This window comes from Marmota marmota, unplaced genomic scaffold (genome assembly GCF_001458135.2).
Source record: "Marmota marmota marmota unplaced genomic scaffold, marMar, whole genome shotgun sequence".
In the NCBI taxonomy this organism is placed as follows: domain Eukaryota; kingdom Metazoa; phylum Chordata; class Mammalia; order Rodentia; family Sciuridae; genus Marmota; species Marmota marmota.
The window spans coordinates 12,371,181-12,395,903 of record NW_025999960.1 but is presented as its reverse complement, the minus strand read 5'-3'; the positions used below and the strand labels follow the sequence as shown (position 1 = coordinate 12,395,903).

Genomic DNA, 24,723 nt, shown 5'->3' with positions numbered 1-24,723 from the left:
AAAAAAAAAAAAAAAAAAAAAAAAGAAAAGAAAAGAAAAATGGATAGCTACTGGAGCAAATTAAAGCAAGTTACAGACTCACTCTCATTTCCTTTAGATTACTGGAGAAAATCCTCCCAAATTGCAGATTTACATGTGAACTACAAAACCACATACATTCTTAAAAAAAAAGCACAGAAAGATTCTTTTATAATCTGACCATGGAGAAAAACTTCCTAACTATAACCCAGATCCAGAAGCAATAATAGAAAGGCTAACAAATGTTATTACAGAAAAATTAATTGAAAGAAATAAAAATTTTATCTGTGATCACAGGAAGAAAGGGAAAAAGAAGTGAGGAAGGGCAAAGTGAAAAAGACAAATGATAAACTGTGAAAAGTTATGCCACAGCAGACAAAATGTTAATGAATCTAATAAACAGCTTCATAAAATAGAAAAGAAAAAAATGTGCCAACAAATCCTATAGAAAAATAAATAGAGATATGGACAACTGATAGAAAAAGAAATATAAAATTCTGAGACATCATCTCTCACCCATTAGATTGAGAAAAATCTAAATGTTTGAAAACACATTATACTTGCATGCCTATAGAGAAAATGAGCACTCTCTTATATATTGGTGGTAGGAACATATGGAGAAAACAGCAGTACCTAGCAAAATTACACATACATGTACTTTTTGAATTATCATTTCTCTTCCTAAGATTTTTCTCTCAAAGATATACTGGCAAAAATATAAAAAGACAAATCATTGCACATAGCAATTCAATACAGCACTATTTTTAACAAGAAAAAACAAAAGAAATCAACTTAAATAATCAACAGGGAACTGGTTGACCAAGTAATTTATCTATGTGATTGAATAACTATGAAGGCATAAAAACGGAATGAGGAATATCTCCACAAACTTCCTTGGAGGTCTCTCTAGAATATATTGTTAAATTAAAAACTAACAAACAGGATATGGAAAAGTGTGTATAGTATGTTATTCATTTCCTATTGCTATTATAACACATTAACTTGAATTTATTAGCTAAATATATTCTTTCATAGTTCTAGAGGTTTAAAGTCCAAAACAGGTTTCACTAGGTTAAAACTAAGGTATCAGTAGGGCTGCACTCTCTCAGGAGGGTGTAGGTGAGAATTCTTTCCTAGCTTTTTCAAGCTTTCAGGGCTTCATTCCTTGCATTCCTTGGCCCAAGGCCCCTTCCTTCAGATTAAGTCACAAACATAGCAGCTTCAAATCTCTCTCTGCTTTCATTATTACATTGTCTTCTATCTTTCTGACCTCCTGACTCTCTCTTATAAAGGTCTTTGTGATTATATTAAAGTAAGGCAGACAATCCCCCCCGCCCCCCAAGATCCTTAACTCAGTCACATGTTCAAAGTTCTTTGGCCAAATAACATTTTCAGGTTATAGAATTACGACATGAACATCTTGGGTGGAGGAATCTATTATTAATCCTAGGTAGTTTAAGAAGCTACATCATACAAATAAATTTGCAATTTATTTATATTTTTAAAAGATAAAAAAGGGCATTATTTATAGAAAAGGGAAGAAATAAGATGGAAGAAATAGTGATAAATTTCTTTGAATATACTTTGGTTAATTTGGTGCTGGAACCATATGTTATATATTAAGTAATTTTAAATTTTAAAAAGTAATCCCATAAAATAAAAAATAAAATGAAACAAGTAGAGCTGAGGATGTAGCTCAGTGGGACAGTTCTTGCCTGGCAGGCACAAGATCCTAGGTTCAATACACAACACCAAAACAAAATAAAACAAACAAAAAAATCCACAAGTGAACCATTAATATGTCCAGTTGATGATGTAACTATAGAATACCTCTATTCTAAGTGAATTAAAAATATAGTAACTTGTGACTATACAGTCCTTACTAGGATATATTTTAAAGACAACAGTAGAAAACTCTCTCCAAAATTTTTCAATAATCATATTCTTACAAGTAGTATCAGGATTACTTTGACACTGATGTGTGATATAAGATGAAGCATATGCTGTTAACATTAATGAGAAATGGTATTTTTGATAAGGAGAACAAAGATACAAATGTGAAAATAATGCTGTTAAATAAGGACCTTGCGATACTGAATTTAAATTCCAAATAGAAATATGAACACATGGGGCTGGGGTGGTGGCTCAGTGGTAGAGCGCTTGCCTAGCACGTGTGAGGCACTGGGTTCAATTCTCAGCACCGCATATAAATAAATATAATAAAGGTCCATTGACAACTGAAAAATATTTTTTAAAAAAATGAACACATGATGCCTTTTACTTAGCAATATCTTTATGCCCTGAAAAAGTGATCTGTAGTCCATACACTGAAAAGACCTAGGGGGGGAAAAAAAAGAACAAAAAAAAAAACCCATCTACTACGATTTGGGTATGTCCCCTGGAAAGCATGTGTTGGAAACTTAACCTCCAGAGACATATGTAAATGGTAGTTGGAGGTGAGACCTTTGGGAGGTGGTTGGGTCATTATTCATCCATTCATTGATTAGTAGATTATTATAGGAGTAGCTTTATTACAAAAATGAGCTCTCTCTGGCTTGCTACTGTCTCATCATGTGATGCCCTGTGCTGCCTTGGGACTTTATCATAGAGTCCTCATGAGCAAGAAGGTTCTCACTGGATATGGTCTCTACTTTGGATTTCTAAGCCTCCAGAAATCTAAGCAGTAAATTTCCTTACAAAATTACCCAGTTTGTGGTCTTCAGTTATAGCAACAGAAAATGATTAAGACACCAACTTAAAAGTACTGTGTACCTCTGATGTCCAGACTAAACCATATTTTCCATTGAAAAGAACCAGGGGTCCTTGGAAAAATAATTGATTTCAGGTATGGGGTAGAAAATGTACAAGATTAAACTACAAGGAAAGGAAACTATCGAATACTTATATCAAAAGCACAAAGAACTCAGAAACTAGCTTGATAGGATTTCACTGGCCAAAGATAACAAAATTTGGGTATTAAAAGGATACAACAACTACAGAGTACTGAAATACCTCAAATATGTTCCAAGTCCTAAGTTAATTCATAATGATACTACCAACAAAACAAAACCCAACCCCCAGTCATCTCTGCACAGTATTAATGAATTACTTACTCATTACTATGAAAACTGGTTAAAGGGAAACAATCAAACAACTATTTAGTATTTTTTTTAGAAACCACTTTTCAGAGAAACCAAATAGTTGATAAGAGGGTGCCTTTTTGTGTTCTACAACTCTTTAATGAAGTAACGTTCTACGCAATGATTCTCAATGTCTGTTTACATCAGAGAAATATGGCATATTTCCTGAGGGAAGAACACAGTATCATTTCTAAAGTGGCTATCATAAAATCAAACCAGAATTTGATCAAGCATCTAAATTAAACTACTAATATACAGAATACACAGGGTCAAAGCAAGATGATAAACAATATTAGCAAAAAAGCCTGACTGTGATCTCCTACAGGACAGATCACTTGGTTATCTATCAAAATTTTTTTTTGAGCAAAGGAATGAAGAGAGATAGGGGAGTAATTTACAGATTACAACCTTATAATCAAAATCACTTTCTAAATAAACAAAAGACCACTAGAAAAATGTAATCATTAAATGTGATTACATTAAATGTGAAACTTTCTCAACCATCCCAGTTATAACGATGTTGCCAACAGTGCTTTTGATAACACTTATTTGTACTATGATTTATTTTTTGTGGGGGTCTATATTCTTAAAAGCTGGAAGTAATATTTGTATTTCTAGCTCCTAGTATATACATTTTCCCAGAGTGCTCAATAAGTATTTGCAGACTGAAACTCAACTTATTATCAATGTGGTACCTAAAAATTATGGCTTGAAAAAGTGAAAAGCTCTAAGAAGACTTGTTGAACCTATCGTACTCAGAAAAGGTTCATTATTAAATTACATAACAGTAATCCTACCAGCCAGATAGGGAACTGTGCTGCACACCATCTAAGTTCATTCAGTCTTCTACCAAAAAATGGTGTACTCTAAGAACTTCATCTTACAGAATAACTCCTAACTTTTAAAATAGTCCACAAACAGTTTTAGCAGATTACAACACACTCTAAGAACAAAAACAAAATCAATAAAGAAAGAAAGGCTGGGGATGTAGCTCAGTTGTCAAAGACCTGGATCTAATCCCCAGCACAGGGGAGAGGGAGGAGGACAGGGAAGAGGATGGTGGGGAGGTGGTGGAATGTGGAGAGAGGAAGGGAATAATTAATTTAAATGAATGAAATAATCAGATAAAGAACTTCTTTGATGAAAAGATTTTACACTATGATCAAGTACACACACATGTATCATATACATAAATAACTGGAAACAATACTTACCCTTACTAACATGATGAAATCTGTATTTTTACTAATTTTTCATTGAAAAGAAAACAAACAAAAAAAACCACTGTTCAAGATGCACTAAAATTATTTTATGACCCCACTAATGAGTTATAAATTAAAGTCTGATAATCATTGTCTTGCAGAAATTTTACATACTATTAATATAATCTGTAGGCTGGCTACATGTATAGTTTACAATACTAAACAAATCTATATATTGTTTTCAATATATTGCAATATAATATCTATAATAAAATATGAACAATACGAATTTTAAAGAACATAGAAATAAAATCTTTCCTAAGAAAAGAAGAATATTCTACTAAGACAAGTGCCTTAGTCTTGGAGCTCTAAAAAGTGACTATAGGTAAAGGCTCTTCGCTGAGTAATACTAGTATTAAAGGAATTAAGATTTTTTATTTTAACCAACATTCTTCTCAAGTTTTCCATCGAGTCTAAGAACATTTCATTTAAGAAGTTCAGTTCTACTTGCTGTTCATCCTAGTTATTGTGAGATGGTATGGCTTTAAAAGTAATTTTCATGGGGTGAACATCTGAAACTCAAATTTAAGACAGTTTATTCCCTTTCTAACAGATTTTTACTTCTAAGTTCCTACTACACAGAAATTCTATAGCAGTCACTAAGTTCAAATTGCTTTAAAAAAAATCTTTTTCAGAGCCAAATATACAAATACTTAAATTTTTTTAAAAATTAAAAACTAATGAATGCTGAATCACATTCTCTAGCAATCTACTGTTAAGCAATGACATTCTTTCTACTATTTATATCAATTCTTGCAGTGTCATTGGATTCATATAAATATAACTTCGAACACAAAACGTTTTTGCTACAAGTTAGTGATTTCAGATGAAAAGTTTCATAAAACTATAGATGACAGAAATTTAAATATGAAAGCATTCTAAAACAAAGAACACTTTTGTATATCAAATAAAACTGCCATTTACTTTTTACAAGACTGCCACAGACACATGAAGTTCTGCCCAGGTTTTCTCATTGGATCTGCATGTTGACTGGATGCACTGAATGGAGAAGGCTGAGAACTGTTAGGCTGGCCCTGCACTTGTACAGCTGGTGAAGGTGGCATAGGAGTGTTCTGTGAAAAAGCACAAACAGAGTTTGTGACATGATACTGAAAAACAATAATATTTTATAGAACAGTCTTATAAGTTTGATTACAATATTTAGGCATTTCTAACATAAAATTTACATTTTGTAATTTTAAGTTAATGATTATCTTTAGAAAGATGATATTTTTTATAAAATTATTTAGGAAGTATGATTCCTCTTTTGGGGGGATGGGTACTGGGGATTGAACATAGGGTTACCATTGAGCTACATTCCCAGTCTTTTATATTTAGTTTTTATTTTGAGACAGGGTCTCACTAAGTTTCTGAGGCTGGCCTTGAGCCTGTTATCACCCTGCCGTAGCTTCTCAAATTACTGAGATTGCAGGTGTGCACCACTGTGCCCAGCAGATTCTTGTATTTAACATGGAACCACAGAGGCAATATCACACATTATTGTTACCATTATCAAATACATATGGTAGTCCCTCAGTATCTGTGTGGGATTGGTTCCAGTATCCACAGATTAGTATTATCCATAGATGCTCAGTCCCCTATGTAAAAATGGCAAGTTAATTGCATATAACCTATGTACATCCTTGTCTATTTTAAGTCATTTCTAGATCACTTACAGTACTTAATACAATGTAAATGCTAAGTAAATAGTTGTTATACTGTACTGTCCATGGAGTAATGACAAGGAAAAAAAGTCAGTACACGTTCAGTACAAATGCATTTTTTTCTGATTATTTTTGATCTGAAGTTGATTAAATTCATGGATGTGGAACCCACACAGAGGGCAGACTACATTACTTAAAATTCAGATTTTAGATAGGAGCAACCAATTAAAAATTTAAATGAGAAGTTCTATAAAAATAACCATGTGATTTACTTATGTCTGATCTTCACAACAACAGATTAACTGCAAATTCTTTTGAGTAATATTTTCTCTTAGGTTTCATAAGAAAAAGGAAAGAAATAAAATACAGTAAAAAGCAAATAAATTTTCAGATGACAGTTAATAATGATATACCATATAAGCAGAATACCAAATACTAATTTGCAGTAAAATGTTTAACAATTTTAGTCTTTACAGTTGCTCAATTAGAGCTTTTGATGGATAATACTAGTCAAAGGAGTCTAATTATAATGTCTTTTGAACATAACATATGTTTATTTTCTTCTGTATCTCATCCCTTTTCTCCGAAAAACATTAAGAAATTTAATGTAGACTAAAATAATTTTAGGCAATACATTTTCTTCAAATACCTCAAAGGGAAAAAACACTATTGAATTTCATATAGAAATGGCACCACACCATTGTCAAGCATTACATTTTAAGCATTATTTTCAAGACAATATCTTAAAAAACTGGAAAAATACTGAATAAATTTGTAAAGTAATACTGAGATTAGGTGGACAAACACTAAGTTAAAACTACTGGATACCTCAGATTAAAAATAATAATTAGAAAAAGACAAAACACAAACATATAAAGCTATAATATTATAACATACAAATGAAAGAAGAATAAAATGTTGAAACAAAAAGTTCATGTCAAAAATGATAAGTCATAAGAATCTTTAGTAAGGTCTGGGGGTAAAATATACTTTGGGCATCAGACTAAAATTGTTACTATTAATAAGTTATCAACCTTAAAAGTTTTGTTAAAAGAGTCGATGAGAAAACATACATGCACAAAAAAAATTTAATGATAGTACAGATATAATGGATAGAATAAGGAATTTCTATCTTGACATGTCAATACTAAAATTTTCAATCTGCCTTTCAATTAGTCATGTGACTTGGGCAACCAAATTACCCTCACTGATCCTCAGTTTTTTCATCCATTTATGCAAGTAATAAAATTTAATTTATAGGATGATAGGAAGACTAAAGAAACTACATGAAGAGCCTAGCTCTAGATTCTAAATGATAATTATTATTATTTTAATAAAGAAGTCCAGAAGGGAAACCATATTTTGAAGGATCGGGAGGGGAGGAAAGATGATGAGTTCATTATGAGGACAGTCTACTACCTGGTGTGGAGGTGCTTGCCTGTAATCCCAGCATGGAGGCTGAGACTGGAGGATTCCACATTCAAAGCCAGCCTTAGCAACTTAGCCAGGTCCAATTTAGCGAGACCATGTCTCAAAAATTTAAAAAAGTTTAAAAAGGGGCTGGGGATGTGGTTCAGTGGTGAAGTGCCTTTGGGTTCAATCCCCAGTACAACCACTCCCCCTCCCCCCAACACACAAAATCTACCAAGTAAATACTAGAAACACATCTCAAAGTCTCTGCAAATTCTTAAAGCCATAAAATTTCTGATGGGGGGTGGGGGGGGGGTTGGGTCAAAGAAAAAGGAAGAAAAAATAACCTTACTATCAGGGTATTTATCCAAACAAGGAAGCAAACAAATAGAATCTAGTCCATCTGTTTTCTTAGAAATGAAAACGTTGCATTAAAAAATACAAAAAATTCTAATAATTGGGTATTTTTTTTTTTTTTTGATACTGGGGATTGAACACATGTGTGCTTTTACCAATGAGCTATGTCCCCAGCCCTTTTTTATATTTTATTTGGAGGTAGGTCTCACTAAATTTTGAGGGTCTCACTAAGTTTCTGAGACTGGTCTTGAACTTGCAATCCTCCTGCCTCAGTCTCCAGAGTTGCTGGGATTGCAGGTGTGCACCACTGCGCCTGTCAATGATTGGGTATTTTGATCTCAAATATTACCAAGGGCTAAAACAAGGATGCCTGAAGTAAATCTAATCTGTCAAGAATAAATAAAAGACATATTAATCAAATATAAAGTACAGGAAATTTACGAGTATGCCAGAATTTTAATTAAAAAATAAATTTAACAAATTAATACATCTTAATTGATGAAAAAAGATCATATTCCCTTTAAATGAAACTTCTGGTTCCCTATACTATTACCATTTAAATTAGGTATTTTATTGACTATTTTGCTCTATATTTATACATTGTTAATTTTATAAGTGCTAGCAACTTTCATCTTTTTGTTTACTTATAATTTTGAAATACTCATTGGTGTCACAGAAAATACAGTAACCATTTTAAACTCAAATGTTAAAGGGAATGTTCTAAACTGTTAAATTAAAAATGAGTAAAAGACATAGTAACTAAATGCAATGTACAGAAAATTTTAGTATTATAATCACACACTATTAAAAATGTTTTTAAAAGATAAGTAGGCAATACTGAACATAAACTGAGTATCGGATAATATTAAGAAATTATTATTTTTGTTAGGTATAATTTGGTATTTTTATTTTATGAATCGTTGAAAGTCTGTGTATACTGAATAACATATATTGATGTTAAATAATATTTGGGATTTGCTTTAACATACTGAAAAATAAATTATGGTGATTGGGAATAGAGGGAACCAGAATGGCAAAATGTTGATAATACCTGAAATCAGGTGACAGATCATGGGGTTATAGGCTGTACTTTTGCAATATATATATTTTTCAAAATACCAATTAAATAAGCCACATTTTAATTAGACTTCAATTTCTTCTGAAGTGTACAAGTTTATTTCCTCTGAACATTATGCTGTATTGTGAAATGTGAGAACATCAGCCATAACTATAACTCAAACATAAATGTAAAAGGTTTCAAAGCAATGATTTTTTGCTCCCCTGGGGTTGGGGGTAAACCACCTCTTGCAGAAAATTTTACTCTGAAGGAGAGCTAGCTAGTTTTTCATACTGTACTTTTTGTAACCAAAGTAGAAAAGGTATAACTTCAGTGAGTGACCAGAAACGTAAAATTACCTAATGGATGTGAAACAATCCTGTTGTTTCTTTTATAATTATAAAATTAACTAAAAATCTTAATGAATGTAGCAGTTCTAATTTTGGAAAAAAAAAACCCTACTGCTTCTTTTTGTTGAAATAAATTATAATCTTGTTTTCCTTTTTTATTTTTTTCAACAGTAAATTCTGGCTAAAAATTCTAGGTAACACTGATACTTGGATTTGATACTTTTAAATCCTTTCTTTTTAATATTAAACTTTAAAAACTTTGAATAGGACTAAAATTTGAAGATTTCAGTCCTTATCAGGAAAGCCTCAAAGTTATAATCTATTTACTTCAATATAAATTCATAGCAGTAATCAAATACTGTGTTCAACGCCAGGTATATATTTAAAAAGACAGAGTGGAGTTGGTTGAGGCAAACTGTTGATTAAACCAGATACCAGGACACCTAAAATCAAATAGAAGTAATGGATGAATCATATTGTCCATAAGCACTCTACCACAGAGCTTCATTCAGAGCTGCTGATAAAGTGTATTCTTTAGAAGAGATACCTTCAAAAGCTTGTAAGAAACAGGAGTTAGATTTACTCTAAATGTGATGTAAAAGATTATGCTTAGTTTAAATGTACAGATTTTTACAAAGCAGAATTGAGACAGTAACCGAAACCACTGAAAAAAAGATTTTTGTGAGTGTGGGCAACTCACTTCAACTCTAAAAAATGAGAGCTTTGGACAATGTAACATCTAAGACTCTCTTGGCTCTAACTTTCCCTCATGTTTTTCTAATCTACAGGTTGAATATCCTTAATCTGAAAATCTCAAACTTGAAAAATGCTCCAAAATCTGAAACTTTAAAAAAATTCTACAACATGAAACTTTGTTTCATATACAAAATTACCTGCAGGCTGTGTATACAAGGAATATATGAAACAAATGAATTTTGTGTTTAGACTTGGGTCCAATCCCTAAATTATCTTACTATGTCTATACAAATATTCCAAAATCCGAAAAGGCTAAAAATCTGAAACACTTCTACTCCCTAGCATTTTGGATAAAGGATACTCAACCTCCATAAAGTTTTCCCTCTTATAAAGTATAAATCTATATAATCAATACATACCAAACCTATTTTGTAATAATACATAGGGATACAAACAATAAGGTTATGTTTAGTAAAAATGCCTTTCATAGTTTTTACAATGGGCTATATTATTCAAATATGAGCAATGGATTCGTTTAAAAAATGATATTTTGTAGTTCTTACTAAAATTATCTTCTATGGCTATGATTAAATGCTGCTACCTTGAGACTACAGATCTGTTTTCTAATGGGTTGAATAAATTTCTCAAGCTCATTATCAGAAAAAGGAAAAGCTCGAAGATACCAATATTCAGTGTTACACAGCCACACATCAGGAATGATTCACATGTGAAGAATGGGGAACCAAGGCAAGGTATATATAAAATACCTTAAATGAGTACATCTTTAAGTAAATTTTTATACAGAAGAATCTGAAAAGTTATTGGATCATGGGATTAACACATAAATTCAACATGTGTTTTGCATAATGCTGAAAAAAGTCTTTAGGTAAATATTTTGTCTCTTTCATTTTTTACTTATTTTTGTTTTTAACTATGTCAGTGTAGTTTTTTGTCTCTAGCAGATATCAATTCATGAATAGTGGGTGAAGATAGGGCATCCAGAAATGGTATCCTATAAGTTGTATATAAACTTGCAAATATAACAGATATAAATAAATAGATGCAAATAATGAAATATGCCATGAAGTAGGTATAGTTTAATTTGTATTCATAAAAACTGTAAATACTATTTAAATACAAAGTCTATGGTTGTATCATTTACATATATTCTTCTTTTACCTGCTGTAAATTTTCTTTTTTTTTTTTAGGTAGGGGGGTAGGTATTAGAGATTGAACGCAGGGGCACTCGACACTAAACCACATCCCCAGCCTTATTTTGCTTTTTATTTAGAGACAGGGTCTCAATGAGTTGCTTAGTGCCTCACTTTTGCTGAGGCTGGCTTTGAACTCATGATCCTCCTGCCTCAGCCACCTGAGTCACAGGGATTATAATCATGTGCCACTGTGTCCAGCTGCTATAACTTTCTTTAAATTAAATTAATATAGCTGATTAACAGAGGCAATAAGGAACAAAATCAATAAAAAATGAATTAATAATGATATTGAGAAGGATTACCTATTAGCTTTTCTTAGAAGGGATACTTCAATCTTTCCAGCCCTGAGCATTCTGCAAATCTAAAAGTTCATATTGGGCACTAAGTAACTCCTTAATATTCCTAGATCTCTTGAAATATTAGGAATAACACATTTGACTGACAAAAATTCAGATCAATTTTAGACTCCTTTAAGCTACCAATTCAAATGGTGAACAAAATGGTATTAAACCAAGGTCTCACATGCAACCTAAAGAATATATGAAGAAATTTAAAGAATATGGGCAACAATGGAAATGGTTTTCTATTATCAGACTCTTAAGAAGGCCCAATAGCATACCTACAATCTTACAGTACCATCTTGAACAGCTGATTTCCCCTACTCTGTTCCATGTGGCTAGCCCATATAAATAGTTATCTTACATGTGAAGATAAAATATACCTGCACTGTCAATGAATACCATGTGGTAAGAACTATGCTAAGTGTTATACATAAGAATCCAGGTTTTGATTCTCATTTTCATAAATACCACATATGCCACATCTCTTGCAAAGTTTTAACTGCTGCATGCAAACCAAATATCAATTTTAGAAATAAAGAATGTTGTTGCTGGGTTTTTGTCTTCTTCACCTTTTCCTTCTCTTTTATTTTTGCTCTTTTTTTGTGTGTGCTGGGGATTGAACCCAGGGCCTTATGTGTGCAAGGTAAGTGTTCTACCACTGAGCTCAGAGTGTAGCTATTTTAAATAAACTACGCTTTTGGGGAAAATGGGTATAAGTTTAATATAAATTTCTCAGATTGGAAACAAAATGTATTCACTTTAATGGTCTAAATCACACGCATATCACTTATGTGCTAATAGTTTTAGCATTAATGTTCTAAAATGATAATTTGGTTGTATGATCATTCTACCACACAACAGTTCAAATAATCAAAGATATAAAAAGGGCTTTCTAGAAATTTACAGAGGAAACTTTTAGAATAGTGGAAAAAATAAATGTTACTGGGTTAAGAGTATTAGTTTTGGTTTTAGGCCTGGCACTAATCTTGTGTGAGTTATTTAGAATCTTGCAACCTCATTTCTAAAATGGTGATAACAATTTTTACTTAATAGGATTATTGTGAGAATTAAATGAGAAAATACTTTAGTTCTAAGCCCCTAATACAGGTTCTAATCTTAGCTAGAATTGTTGCTCATTCTTTTTTATTGAGATATCATTATTGAATATAATCACACTGGAAGATCAGAATCACAAAAAATAAGGATAAATGAAACAATTCCGTAGTCATGACTTGGTATATCATTACTATTTAGAATTCTAACATACTCTAAGAGGAAAGAAGAGTTAGGCATATAATCAAGACAAACTGAGAAATTAGTACATGTAAGAAAAATATAAAAATTCATCTTATTGAATGTCTACTATATATACAACATTGCACTATTTAAGCAAAAAGTTCAACTTGTGGAAGCTTGTTTGAGTAAAAATGATTTTCGCTCCATCATTCAGTATCATTATTGCCACATATGTAGCACTGACTAAAGAATGTACAACTTAATTACTTTGAAATAGATCTAGGCAATATGAACATATAAATTAAAATCCTATTATACCCCAAAGCAGCACAATCCAACTTTATCTATTTACATGGAAAAATACGCATATTAGTGGAAGAACTGGTCTGAAGCAAGGGACTCTTCTTTTTATTCTTGCATTTTTCGTTTTGCTGTTACCCATACCTAGATTTGGTACTAATGCCAACAATGCTCATAGATCTGCTGACATAACTGTAAGCATAAAGAAAAAATCCAAGCCAAAGGAGTGCTAGCAGAGTTTTCAATAGTCACAAAAGGTTCTGGTTATGCACTACTAATTAGAAGAAACAATAAAAGAGAAGTGATCCAAGAAATAGGTGGTGGTAACTGTTAAGTAAATGCATAATTTCAGTAGAAATAGCATGTAGGATGGTCCTCAGAATCTTTACAGGCTGATTGGATCCTTAATTCAATAGAATGGATCCTAGAAAATATTTTTATTTACTACTAGGATATGTAGAGATGGAGAGTAAGAAGGAATTAAAAAGGAAACTGCAGAGCAAAGGAGTAAGAAACACAAAGTAAAAATATCAGAATACCTGAAACAAAGTGAAATTATAAGCAATACTTCTTTAAGAATAAAGAGAACTAATTCAATACATAAACATTGCAAGAACATTCTTAGAGTCCTTATAGGATTCATCCTTAAAAAAAAAAAAAAGACTATTAACAGAGCCACAAAGAAACATAAATATCAAATCCCCATTCAGAGTTCTCTTAGGAAGTTTCCCTTACCATCTACAGTAATCTAACATACATTTTTAAAATTCTTCAAAAGATGTTAAAAACTGTTTCTCTACCTTGGGCCTACAAAATTATGAATTTCAGTCTAACAAAACTGAAAGATTCATATTACCATATATAAAAGTTAACAACTGTAAACTATTATTATTATAAAACCAGAGAAAATAAGCATGACAGTTTAAGTAAGCTGACACAGTAACTTCTCAAGGTAAGACATGAAAAAAATAGTGAATTTCCCCCTAAACTCATATTTACAGATCAGAATTTTATAAGAGAAATATAACAGTAGAATGACTTACCTGTGGGACCACATTCTGTATATATGTTGGTGGCTGCTGCTGCTTTTGCTGAACAGCACTTTCTATTGCTACTTTAGCTACAGTGCTTGGATCTGCTCCTGCTGGAACAGCAACCATTGTTGCACTGCAGCCAGCATTGTTGGGGTCACTGATTGTAACAATTCTAACTCCTACTTTATTTGGAATTCCTGCGACTGTTTCCCTATCATTATCCTCCGCTGGCCTCTTTACAGTTTTGCATTCTGCTGTGCCATTTGTAGACCGAACATCTGATGATAGGACAGGAGAATGGGACACTCTTGATCCTGAGTGGGGAACTGCTATGATTTGATGCCCCTGTATGACAGAGGTTGTAGAATGTGGTGAGACAACTACACTTGGGCGTTGCTGAGGCACATCTGAATTCAAACTTGAAGCTAGAGGTCCATTAGGCAAATCAGTACCACTAAATTGCTGTATTGCCGCATTTGAAGCCTCCTGTATACTGCTCATAGATGGTGAACCACCCAAAGTTAATACAGGTCCATTAGAAATTCTTTCTAGCTGATCACCTTTGGCAGTATCTTGCTGAGTGGCATCTAAAGTTCCTTGTGGTTCCACTGGAGATATCTCACCATTTCCTACATGATTGGAAGTTTTGTGATTTGGAATGTTTTTGCTTAAATGAGAACCATCTCCTTTATCAAAATCACAGATTCCATTTACTAGGGTTTTTTTCAAATCACATTTGATATCCTGTATGTCCATTTGTTCTGAGTTCTGTTTTCCAGATGCTCCATTCTCACCTAATTCTAATGATGGTCCATTACTGATTAGTGAGCATTGATTGACCTCACTTTGAATTTTCCCTGAGTTTGAAGGAGGTAGACTTGAGTCACTGTACTTTCTCCCATTTAAAAGACTTCCCACCTGCATTTCATTTTCTTTTGAATCCCCATTGCTGGTGTTTGTGGTTCCTCGTCGGCAGGATGGGTTTTCCATGACTTCAATTTTACGTTCATGAACATGTAAACCTGTTGCTTCTTTTGCTTCCTCCTCCTTTTGGCAAATTATTTTATCACCTTTGAATGGGGGAGTAGCAGTAGTACATGATGATTGTCCAGCTGGAGATGCTTGAGTGGCTGGAAGTGTTTGTACCTGAAGTCCAACTCCTGCCTGTGTTCCGCTCATCGTAATTCCCGCTGGAGCAATGAGCTGAGTTGCATTTCCCTGACTCACAGTTGCAGTTGCAAAACTTGTATTTGGCACAACTGTTATGGTTACCTGGTTGCCAGAAGTTCCTTGGAAAATGGTTGCTGGGCTATTTGAGATCAGTGGTCCTGGCAATATTTGTAAGTTTGAGATGGGCACAGTTTGCACTCCCCCTGTGGGTGGCATTGCACTTTGGACCAACTGAACATTTTGCTGCCCAACCAACAGCTGCTGAGCTGGAGTCTGCCCCTGGACTCCAAAACCAGCTGCTTGGTTATTAGCCACCTGATAGACCACCTGAGGGCTAGGAGCTCTTGCATTATTAGGGGGAGGAATCTGTGGAGCTGGGAGGATAAGTTTACCACCTGGAGTTGAAGGACCACGCTTTGGAAGTAGCAGCTGTTTTATCAGACTTGACTCACCAGAAGCAGGCTGACCAACTCCTGCATTTGTTTGCTGAGGCTGAACTTGCATCTGTACTTGTTGCGGCTGCTGAACTTGTACCTGTACCTGTTGTGGTGGGGGTGCTGGTGAATGCTGCTGCTGTTGCTGCCTTTTCACAGATAGCATTTGACTGACAGTAGGAGGTGGTCCCTGTGATTGAGGGGTGGAAGAAGATGGCATGGCAGTAGGGACTTGGTTATTGGTAGTTGGGACAGGTGATGGTGAAGAAGATGGAGTTATGTTTGGTTGTCCAGTTAGCTGAACTGTCTGACCAGCTGGAAGAGCGGCTGGATTAGCAAGAACAATTTGGTGAATGGCTGGTGCATAAGTTTGACCTTGTTGAGTTGGCTGGCTTACAATCACTACACTTTGTTGGGTTGGCTGCTGTGGTTGTTGAATAGGCTGCTGTACCACTGTTGATGAAACTTGCTGAGAAGGGAGAGGTTTTGGTGCAATGTTCTGAAATCCTACCCTTGAGGGTTGTGGACTTGGGACACCAGCAATGGTAACCATTTGTCCTGTAGCTACCTGAAAATTCTGTACTGAAGTTGCTGAGACAATGTTGGATGCAGAAGTTGTTACATACTGTGGGGGTGCTATGATAACAGTGTCTTGTGGCTGGCTACCAGCTGATGTCTGTTGAGATGAAGACTGCACAGGTTGGGGTGATGTGGTGATTAACTGTTGACCCTGTGAAACTGTAGAAGTACATGCTGGTATGTTCTGTACTCTGCCAAATATATGACTCTGTGGGACTGCTTGTTGAATTACCGTAACAGGAGTGCCTGAAGGTATTTGTCCTGGTACCACTGTGTGTAATGGAGACGGTTGTGGTATAACAGATGGGTGGTGAAGCAATGTCTGAGAATTCACAACTGTAACAGGTTGTGGCCCTGTACTATGATTCTGAACCACAGAACTCTGTGTAGGTCCTCCTCCAACAGCAATACTAACAGGAACTGCTGTCTGGGGTACAGAATTCTGGATTACGGTAGCCTTGACCACTTCACAAGAAATTGGAGTTTTATTTTGAATGACAGTCACTGGAGCATTTTGCTGCTGGTGGGTATGAAGTGAAGGATTTGGTGGAATTCTTGGAACAGTCTGTGCCACAGTATGAACACCTTGTACTGGAAAAGACATTTGTGTTGCAGTCAAATTTGAAGATTGGTTGGTAACAGGAGTCCTCTGAAAATGATTTCCTACAGTTTGTGATCCATGAGGGATTCCTGAAAATATAGGGAAAAAGTCAAAATTCCAAATGAAATTACTGAAAAACTGCCAAGCACGAATATTTTACATAATATAAGAAAAAAATAGTTTCAAGAAATACATGTCTAACAACTTCGAAACATATGAATGTGATAAAATAAAAAACCAAATAAGAAAATGCTATTGGAAAAACAAGGGAAAGTTATAGATTTTAAAAGTATAAATATTACTAATTTAATAAAACTGAATATATAAATTCAGTTTTATTAAATTAGCAATATTTAAAACACAATAAAATTAATACCTGCAGGTGAAGGAGTTGGAGATACATCAGGAACAGAATCAACACGAACAACAGGAGTAGAAACTGGTTGCTGCTGATAGTACATCTGAATGGGAAGTGGGATAGCCCTCCGTTTTACTCCTACCACATGGATATGTGCCTGCCCATTGTTACTGGAATCCTCCACTCTCTTCACTGTATGGTTTGGAAAAACTGTTCTGTAAAGTAATACATATTCAGTTAGTTACAAGAACTAGCACACTGGTAAAAAGCACTGACTTCTAACAATGTTCATGGAAACAACAGCAGTACATTCCCTGCTACTTACGTATGAACCAGCATGATTCATAAAAGTTCTATTCTGTAAAGGTGGGAAGCCAAGATATAGATGAACCCTCCATTTAAAAAAATCTTTATTTGTTAACGCATTATTGAGTTTTAAACAACTCTATCCTATATATAACAGCTTTTCAAAATACTTATTTATGAACAGTGAAATATCAAAGTCTTGATACTTAAAGACACAGTATTAAATATATTCAAGGTTAAAAATTTCTAAAGTCTTTAACATGTAAAAGTAAGTAACAAAAAACCCTTAATTTCTTCTTCACTTTTTTTTGATAAACCTTGTAATGTTCCAACATAAATACCAGATGCAATTTAGGAAATTGCCTTGTATTTAAAACTCCCCTACATTACAACCTACTAATGAAATTTCAAGTAGTAGAGATATGTAAAAGTAGATAGATATTTGGAACTTTTTTCAAAATAGCAAGAAGTTTGGAAGTGATGCAAATGAATTTTATTTAAAGAACTATGCATCCTACCTAAGACATTTATAAAATCCAGTTGATGTGAGGATTCCACCACGAGCTAATTTACTACAAGTTGAGAGGTATTCAGAATACATTTCTGCTCGAGAGACAGAACAATCTGGATTTACTTCAAAATGAGCATTTAGCCTAAAACAGGAGAAAAATAAAGGCATTATACAACATATTATAGGAAACTCCACATTGAAATATATTAAAACTCTTTGAAACAATGTTATAAACTAATAATTAAATTTCACTACCTCATTATGTTAGCAAAACACAGGCTAGGTTTTAGATTAAAGCAAGAGATTATCACTCTATTATAATGTTAAAAATATTATTAAGATCAAATATAAACTGGGTGCAGTGGAGCATGTTTACAATCCCTGTTACTTGGGAGTCTGAGGCAGGAGGATTCCTGGGTAACTTGGCAAGACTCTGTCTCAAAAATAAAAACATAAGAAAGGCTCACTGAATGAGCACTTGCCTCACATACATGAGGCCCTAGGTTCAATCCCCAGTATCACACACTAAATCAATCAATGAATAAAGTTTAAAAATTAAAAAAAAAAAACAAATATAAAAAATTGTGTTCATACCCTAGCAAGAGCAGGGTTAATTTGTTGGTAACAACTGCTCTATAAGAAATAGTTTTAGTTAGTGAATATTTACTTGGGTTCCTTGTCTTATAATTATTATAACAGAAGTTAATAATTATGAGTTATTTGCATTGCAGTTAAAGAAAATGGTGGAAAAACTGAACTAAGGTTAAACTTTTTCTGACTCTTGATCAAATTTTTTCAGAAAAAAACTTTACAAAGCTTTTCAACTACTCCCTAAAACAATGACAATTACCAAGCTGTATACTCCCATTCCTTCATTTCAAAATACTTCTATTTGCTAACTCATTACAAACTAACTCAAACATCAATTTGTCTTCTTCTTATAGTAACTTCCATCTATAAGTTAGGATAGAGGATTTGTTATCTTAGTGTATCTCTTTCTAGAAATCATTAGGCATAACAGGCCAACTTAGGTTATTCTTATAAAAAATGATGCCTATGATAAAATAACTATAAAGTAATTTTCTTCCCCTTCTCTAAGAAGTGGTAGAAATGTACAACTGGGATTTAAATGAATAGATCTGTGCCAAACACATATGGCACACGCTTTTTCTACCTTTTATAATCCTCCTTGTACAAATGTTTAAAAAAATCTAGATATAAAAAAACTTCATTTTGGGTGCAAGGTAGAAGGCAAACATTTCCAAATATTGTAAAGAGGTTCTTTAAGCATAGGGCTTAATGTGTGACATTAGAGAAGAAGAGAAAAGGGCAAATAATTAGATACTTAAAACTGTAAACCCGATCTAAACAAAGTAGAAGTGTGGAGAAAACAATCATAGGAAAAAGGATAAGAAAACACCAAAAATATGAAACACAGAGTAACAAGAATATGGAATAAGGGACAAATAATATTAGAAAATGGAACAAAAGGGAAAAAGGAAAGAAATATTATAAAGGGTTATGTCATTAGAAAAGTGATTTTTTATTGCAATAAGTTGAGTTTAAAAAATTTAAATTACTTCATAAATAATGTTGAGACAATGCTCCATGACAAAATGAAATCTAATTAACTGTACATTTGTTTGTTCAGAAAGTGGCTGAGATATGACTACTCAATGTTCTCAAGAAAATATCATTGTCAAGTTGCTTATTTTAAGGTAGTTATACTGGCTATTTTGTCTTTTGATTAATTTCCCCTTATTACTCAACAAAAAGGAAAAATTAACCGTCAATGATTAAGATAATTTGGTATAGATGGAAAAGAAGGAATGTTTAACAACAAAACCTTGTTTTATTAAAGTTAGTTCAGTTCACTTTTAAGAAAACATTAATTTCAGAAGAATGAACTTTGTAATTTATATGATAATCAAATATTATTCTCTATAAAAGTGATATACAACTTTTTAACTTCAAAGAAAGGAACTAAACGGTATAATTAAATGAAATTCCAATTAGACTATTTTAATTCTGAAAATTCTGATGATTTTTTTCGAATTATTCCAAAATATAGGTAAAGCGATTTTATATTTTCCTTTTTTTCATATAAATGATATTCTACTCTAACATAAATACATACATACACACACACACACACTCTAAAACATTCTGGATGACTGTTAGATACATTTCCTTTTTTCTTTTGCATATTCTTCCCAATGATAAAACCTTCATAGAAATAAACCACTTACCATTGACAAGCAAACTTCTCACTATCTATTTCCACTATTCCTGGAGGTGGAGCAACATGTTGTGCTACAACTGCTCTGGAAGCTAAAGAAAAAAAAAATACATTAGCTACATAATTTAAAAGAATTTTTAAAAATTTAATTATTGGAACTATGTCATTATCTTTTAAAAAGGCGTAGTAACATAAAAATATACAAATTTGAGAAACTAATATATAATGGAACATATATTATACCAGGCACCATCTTTAGAAGGTTCATATTTGTTTAGTCTTTACAACCATTCAAATAATAATAATATATGGTTGATTTAACACATAATTTAAAATCTGTTTTCTCATGGGGCCAATCACTGACTAAACATTTACATATATTATCTTAACTAATTCTTCTGCGAGGTAGGTACAGCTAAAGAAACCAAAATGCACGTGGTTTAATTAGGCCACACACATAACAGGCATTTCTCAGCTAGTTACAGAAGAATGATGCATTAGAAACTATAACTTTACTTCTTAATTTAAAAGGTCAGTATTAGCCAGGCACTGTGGCACATGCCTGTAATCCCAGTGGTTTGGGAGACTGAAGCAGGAGGATCATGAATTCAAAGCCAGCCTCAAAAATAGCAGACACTAAAGCAACTCAGTGAGACCCTGTATCTAAATAAAACACAAGGTTGGGTTGGGGATGTGGTTCAGTAGTTGAGTGCCCGAGTTCAATTTCCGATATCAAAAAAACAAAACCAAAAAAAGGTCAATATTAACTCTATAAGATTTCTGTGGTAAAATGAACAAAAGCTAAACTAATTTAGAGTCTCACATTCTAGAAAGAATTCCCATAGATTATTCCTTTGGGAAGGGGACAAAAGGGAGAGATGTGTTGTAATAATAATTTTGATGTATACTTTTTGAAAGAGGCAACATTGATGTGTAAAAATACTGAGACACATCGTTTCTAATATTTCACATAAGTCATATTTTAAAATAATTTCAAGGCCAATGAATGAATATAAATGAAGCTAAAACCATCTATTATTTTCCAACAAGTTGAAAAGATCTATAGAAAAATGAATATTTTCCTTTATACTAAACAAAGAATCAAATGACAATGTGAAAAAAAGAAGATAAAGTTATACTTATCAGTAAATACAAATAAACATAAAAATAGAAAAAGTAAGTTATTCAATGTCATCATTAAATTGGCATGACAATGAAGGTTTTAAACATGTGGAATATATCCCCCCCTTTTTTATCCAGATGACATTTTAGCAAAATTTCTCAGAACACTTAACACAGAACTGACACATTTTCAAGTTACTAGATTTAGAAGAGTTCCAAAATACAGCAGAAGCTGAATGATTTGAATCAATCATTCATGACATTTGATAAGAACCCCAGGCTTTGGTATAATAACTAAGAACAGCCACTCAATGAATACTTCCACTTAACAAATATTTCTACTTAATGAATATTAAGCCATTTTTATTTATATTATTTACTTTAATTTCCTTTGTAAGTATAAGTTTAATTATTCCTATTTTACAAATTAGAAAACTAAATTTCAGAGATTAAATTCACACAGGACCACACAATGGAAAGAACTAGATGTAACTAGAAAGCTTTCTTTTAGAAGAGCTGGATTTAAATTTAGGTTGCCACATTTCAGCGGCCATACTGTGATATGCTTCTTAACTGAATATGATAAAACAACCAAAATCCTCTTTTTGGAAATTCCTCCTTATTACTTCTTCATTTAACTTGAAAACACTATTACAGAAAATATTCTTCTAGGGGTTGAATACAAAGAATCTTCTTCCCTTTTCTTTATCACTTGCAACATAAATGAATATATACTGTATTCAGACTTAAATTGTCTGAATTGATTAATAATAATTTCATAAAACATTAGAAATTATGCTGAAATTATGAGAAGCCTTATTTATAATGCATAAAAAATTGTGTAACCACAATTAAAAATGAAACTGGAAATGTACAATTACTATAAAGAATCTATAAACTGAGAAGCACTGCCCATGATACCTGAAGACATACCAAATGATACAAAAGCACTTTATACCTTGAAAGGAATCAATTTCCAGACACTCAACTTTTCTATGTATTCCTTACTAAAACTGCTTTGCCCAAGGATATCATCTCCTTGTTGAAAAAGCTGCTTTCTCCCATTTTGAAACAGAAAGGCTTACTTCTCCCTTACTTATTATAGCACTGCAGGAGTAAGAATTAAGATTAAATGCATTACTCTGGCACCCAGAAAGGCTGGCTCCAGAGTTCCATCACTCACCAGCAATGTAACCATAGGCAAATTTCTTAAATTCTGTCTATAAAATGGGGAAAAGTAATAGTACACTGACCTCATAAGGTTATTATGAGGATTAGAGGAGTTTATTTATAAGTTTCTTTAAAGAAAGCCTGGTACTAAGTAAGTACTGTACGAATGTTTGTTAGCTATTATGATTTTAAAACTTCAGGTGCACCAAAAAGAGAATTTAAAATATTAGGGTTCCCAAAGTCTCATTTTAAATAAGGTATTATGGTAGGGCTTCCTGTCAATCCCAGTGTTTTACATATTACAGTTAAAAAACAATGCAGGCATTAGGAAAATTAGAAATAGGTAATTCTAGACCTTTAGGGTTATAAATTATGAATTCAGATACAGTGATAACAATTTTCTTTATGTGTTTGCCTCCTCTATCCCCTAACTACTGTTAAAGAATGCATTACTTCTGAGGCAAAATATTGTATAAGCAAAACACAGAAAATATTTTAAAGAAATTATTTAAGGTAGTGGTATCTGATTTCATTCAAATGACAAATTCATGGCAAATTGAACTCTCAGAATTCTGATGTAAGAAAGGAGTGATATGAGTATATATTAATATACTTTTCCTAGCTGAAAAAGTTGGACTTTGGGCTGGGGTTGTGGCTCAGTGGTAGAGTGCTTGCCTTGCATGTGTGGGGCTCTGGGTTTGATCTTCAGCACCACATAAATAAATAAAATAAAGGCATTGTGCCATCTCCAACTAAAAATTAAAAAAAAAAAAAAAAGTTGGATTTCCCCAAAGTAATAGAAAGCCAGACTGATTAAGCAAGAGAACTTTGGAAATAAAAATCAGCTTTTTTATTGGGCTAGGGATGTAGTTCAGTGTAGAATACATACTTAGTAAGTGTCAGGCCCTGGGTTCAACCCCAGAACAAAAAGAAAAATCAAACAAGGAAACAAAAAAACAGCTTTATCAATTAGGATCTGTAGTAGACATTTTTCATATGCTGAATGAGGTAAATCTGCAGTGCCAAGATTTTCACAAAAATGTATTTAAAGCACATGATACAAAGCACTTTATAAAATGTCAAAATACCGTATTTACTGGTCTTGAATTGAATAATATATCAATTTTCCTAATCCAGTGATCCTCAAAGTATAAACTCCAGACATTAACATATGGGAATATACCAGAAACAAACATTCTCAGGTCCTCCAATTGGGAAATTCAGAGTATGGAACCCAGAAATCTGTGTTTCAAGTAAACCTATGAACAGGTGATTTTGATGCACACTCATCAAGTTTGAGAACCACTATACTAAAACTTCTTGAATATATTAACTCACACAAGATGGCACTAAGTAAAGGAGTAGCAAGTATAATATATAGTCATATTTTCTTAATATCTTTTTGATATATTTTCTAGAAACTAAAATAAATCTAAAGAGAGGGCAACAAACACTCTCACAAGTCTGGTACTTGATAATTCTTTGATTTCAACAAAAATAAAGAGCTCTAGTGGTCAGATGGTCATTAAAAGTTTTAAAACTTTTTGGATAATTCTGAATTAGTTCAAATAATTATAAATTTTATCCTCATCCATTGATTGATTGATTGATTAAGTTTTCAACCTTATGTATTCATCAGGGATAGAACTGATGCTAATTGCAATTTCATTTCAGTAGTAAATAGCATTCAGATACACTGGATTAATAACTTTTAGAGAAACAGGGAAGAAAAGTTCCATTTATCTCATAAAAAGATGTACTTGCATAAAATGTATTACATTAGGATAAAAATTCTGTAAGGATATTAGAATAAATGCAAGATGAAAAAGGGATATTGTAAAATTTCTAATGTTAAAGTGCACACACATATGCATGTGTGTTTTGGGGTTGAGTCCAGGGACTCTTACATGCTAATCACATTCTCCACCACTGACCTACATACACTCCTAGCACATGTGTGTATTTTTTTAAGTACATGATGGTAACCAGACTCCGATGGATATAGAGAGTGTTTTAATGATTTTTTAAAAGTCAGTTTAGGAGGCTGGATGTGTAGCTCAGTGATAGAGCCTTTGCCTAGCATGCAGGAGGCCCTGGGTTCAACCCTCAGCAAAGCAAAAGCAAAAAAAAAAAAAAAAAAAAAAAAAAAAATTT

At 32.9% G+C, this 24,723-nt stretch overlaps 1 protein-coding gene and 1 pseudogene across 1 annotated transcript in view; one reads left to right on the top strand and one right to left on the bottom strand.

Annotated features, from left to right (window-relative positions):
• Arid2 (AT-rich interaction domain 2) overlaps nucleotides 1–24,723 on the bottom strand; it is a 177,320-nt gene that overhangs the window by 20,896 nt on the left and 131,701 nt on the right. The window contains exons 10-14 of the mRNA XM_048802581.1: nucleotides 20,288–20,369; nucleotides 18,046–18,180; nucleotides 17,240–17,436; nucleotides 14,089–16,952; nucleotides 5,345–5,493 (exon numbers count right to left, since the gene is read on the bottom strand). Of these exons, the coding sequence (XP_048658538.1) occupies nucleotides 5,345–5,493; nucleotides 14,089–16,952; nucleotides 17,240–17,436; nucleotides 18,046–18,180; nucleotides 20,288–20,369 (3,427 nt within the window). The remainder of the gene's footprint in view (nucleotides 1–5,344; nucleotides 5,494–14,088; nucleotides 16,953–17,239; nucleotides 17,437–18,045; nucleotides 18,181–20,287; nucleotides 20,370–24,723) is intronic.
• Nucleotides 1–24,723, top strand: part of LOC125616685 — a 59,982-nt pseudogene that overhangs the window by 26,422 nt on the left and 8,837 nt on the right.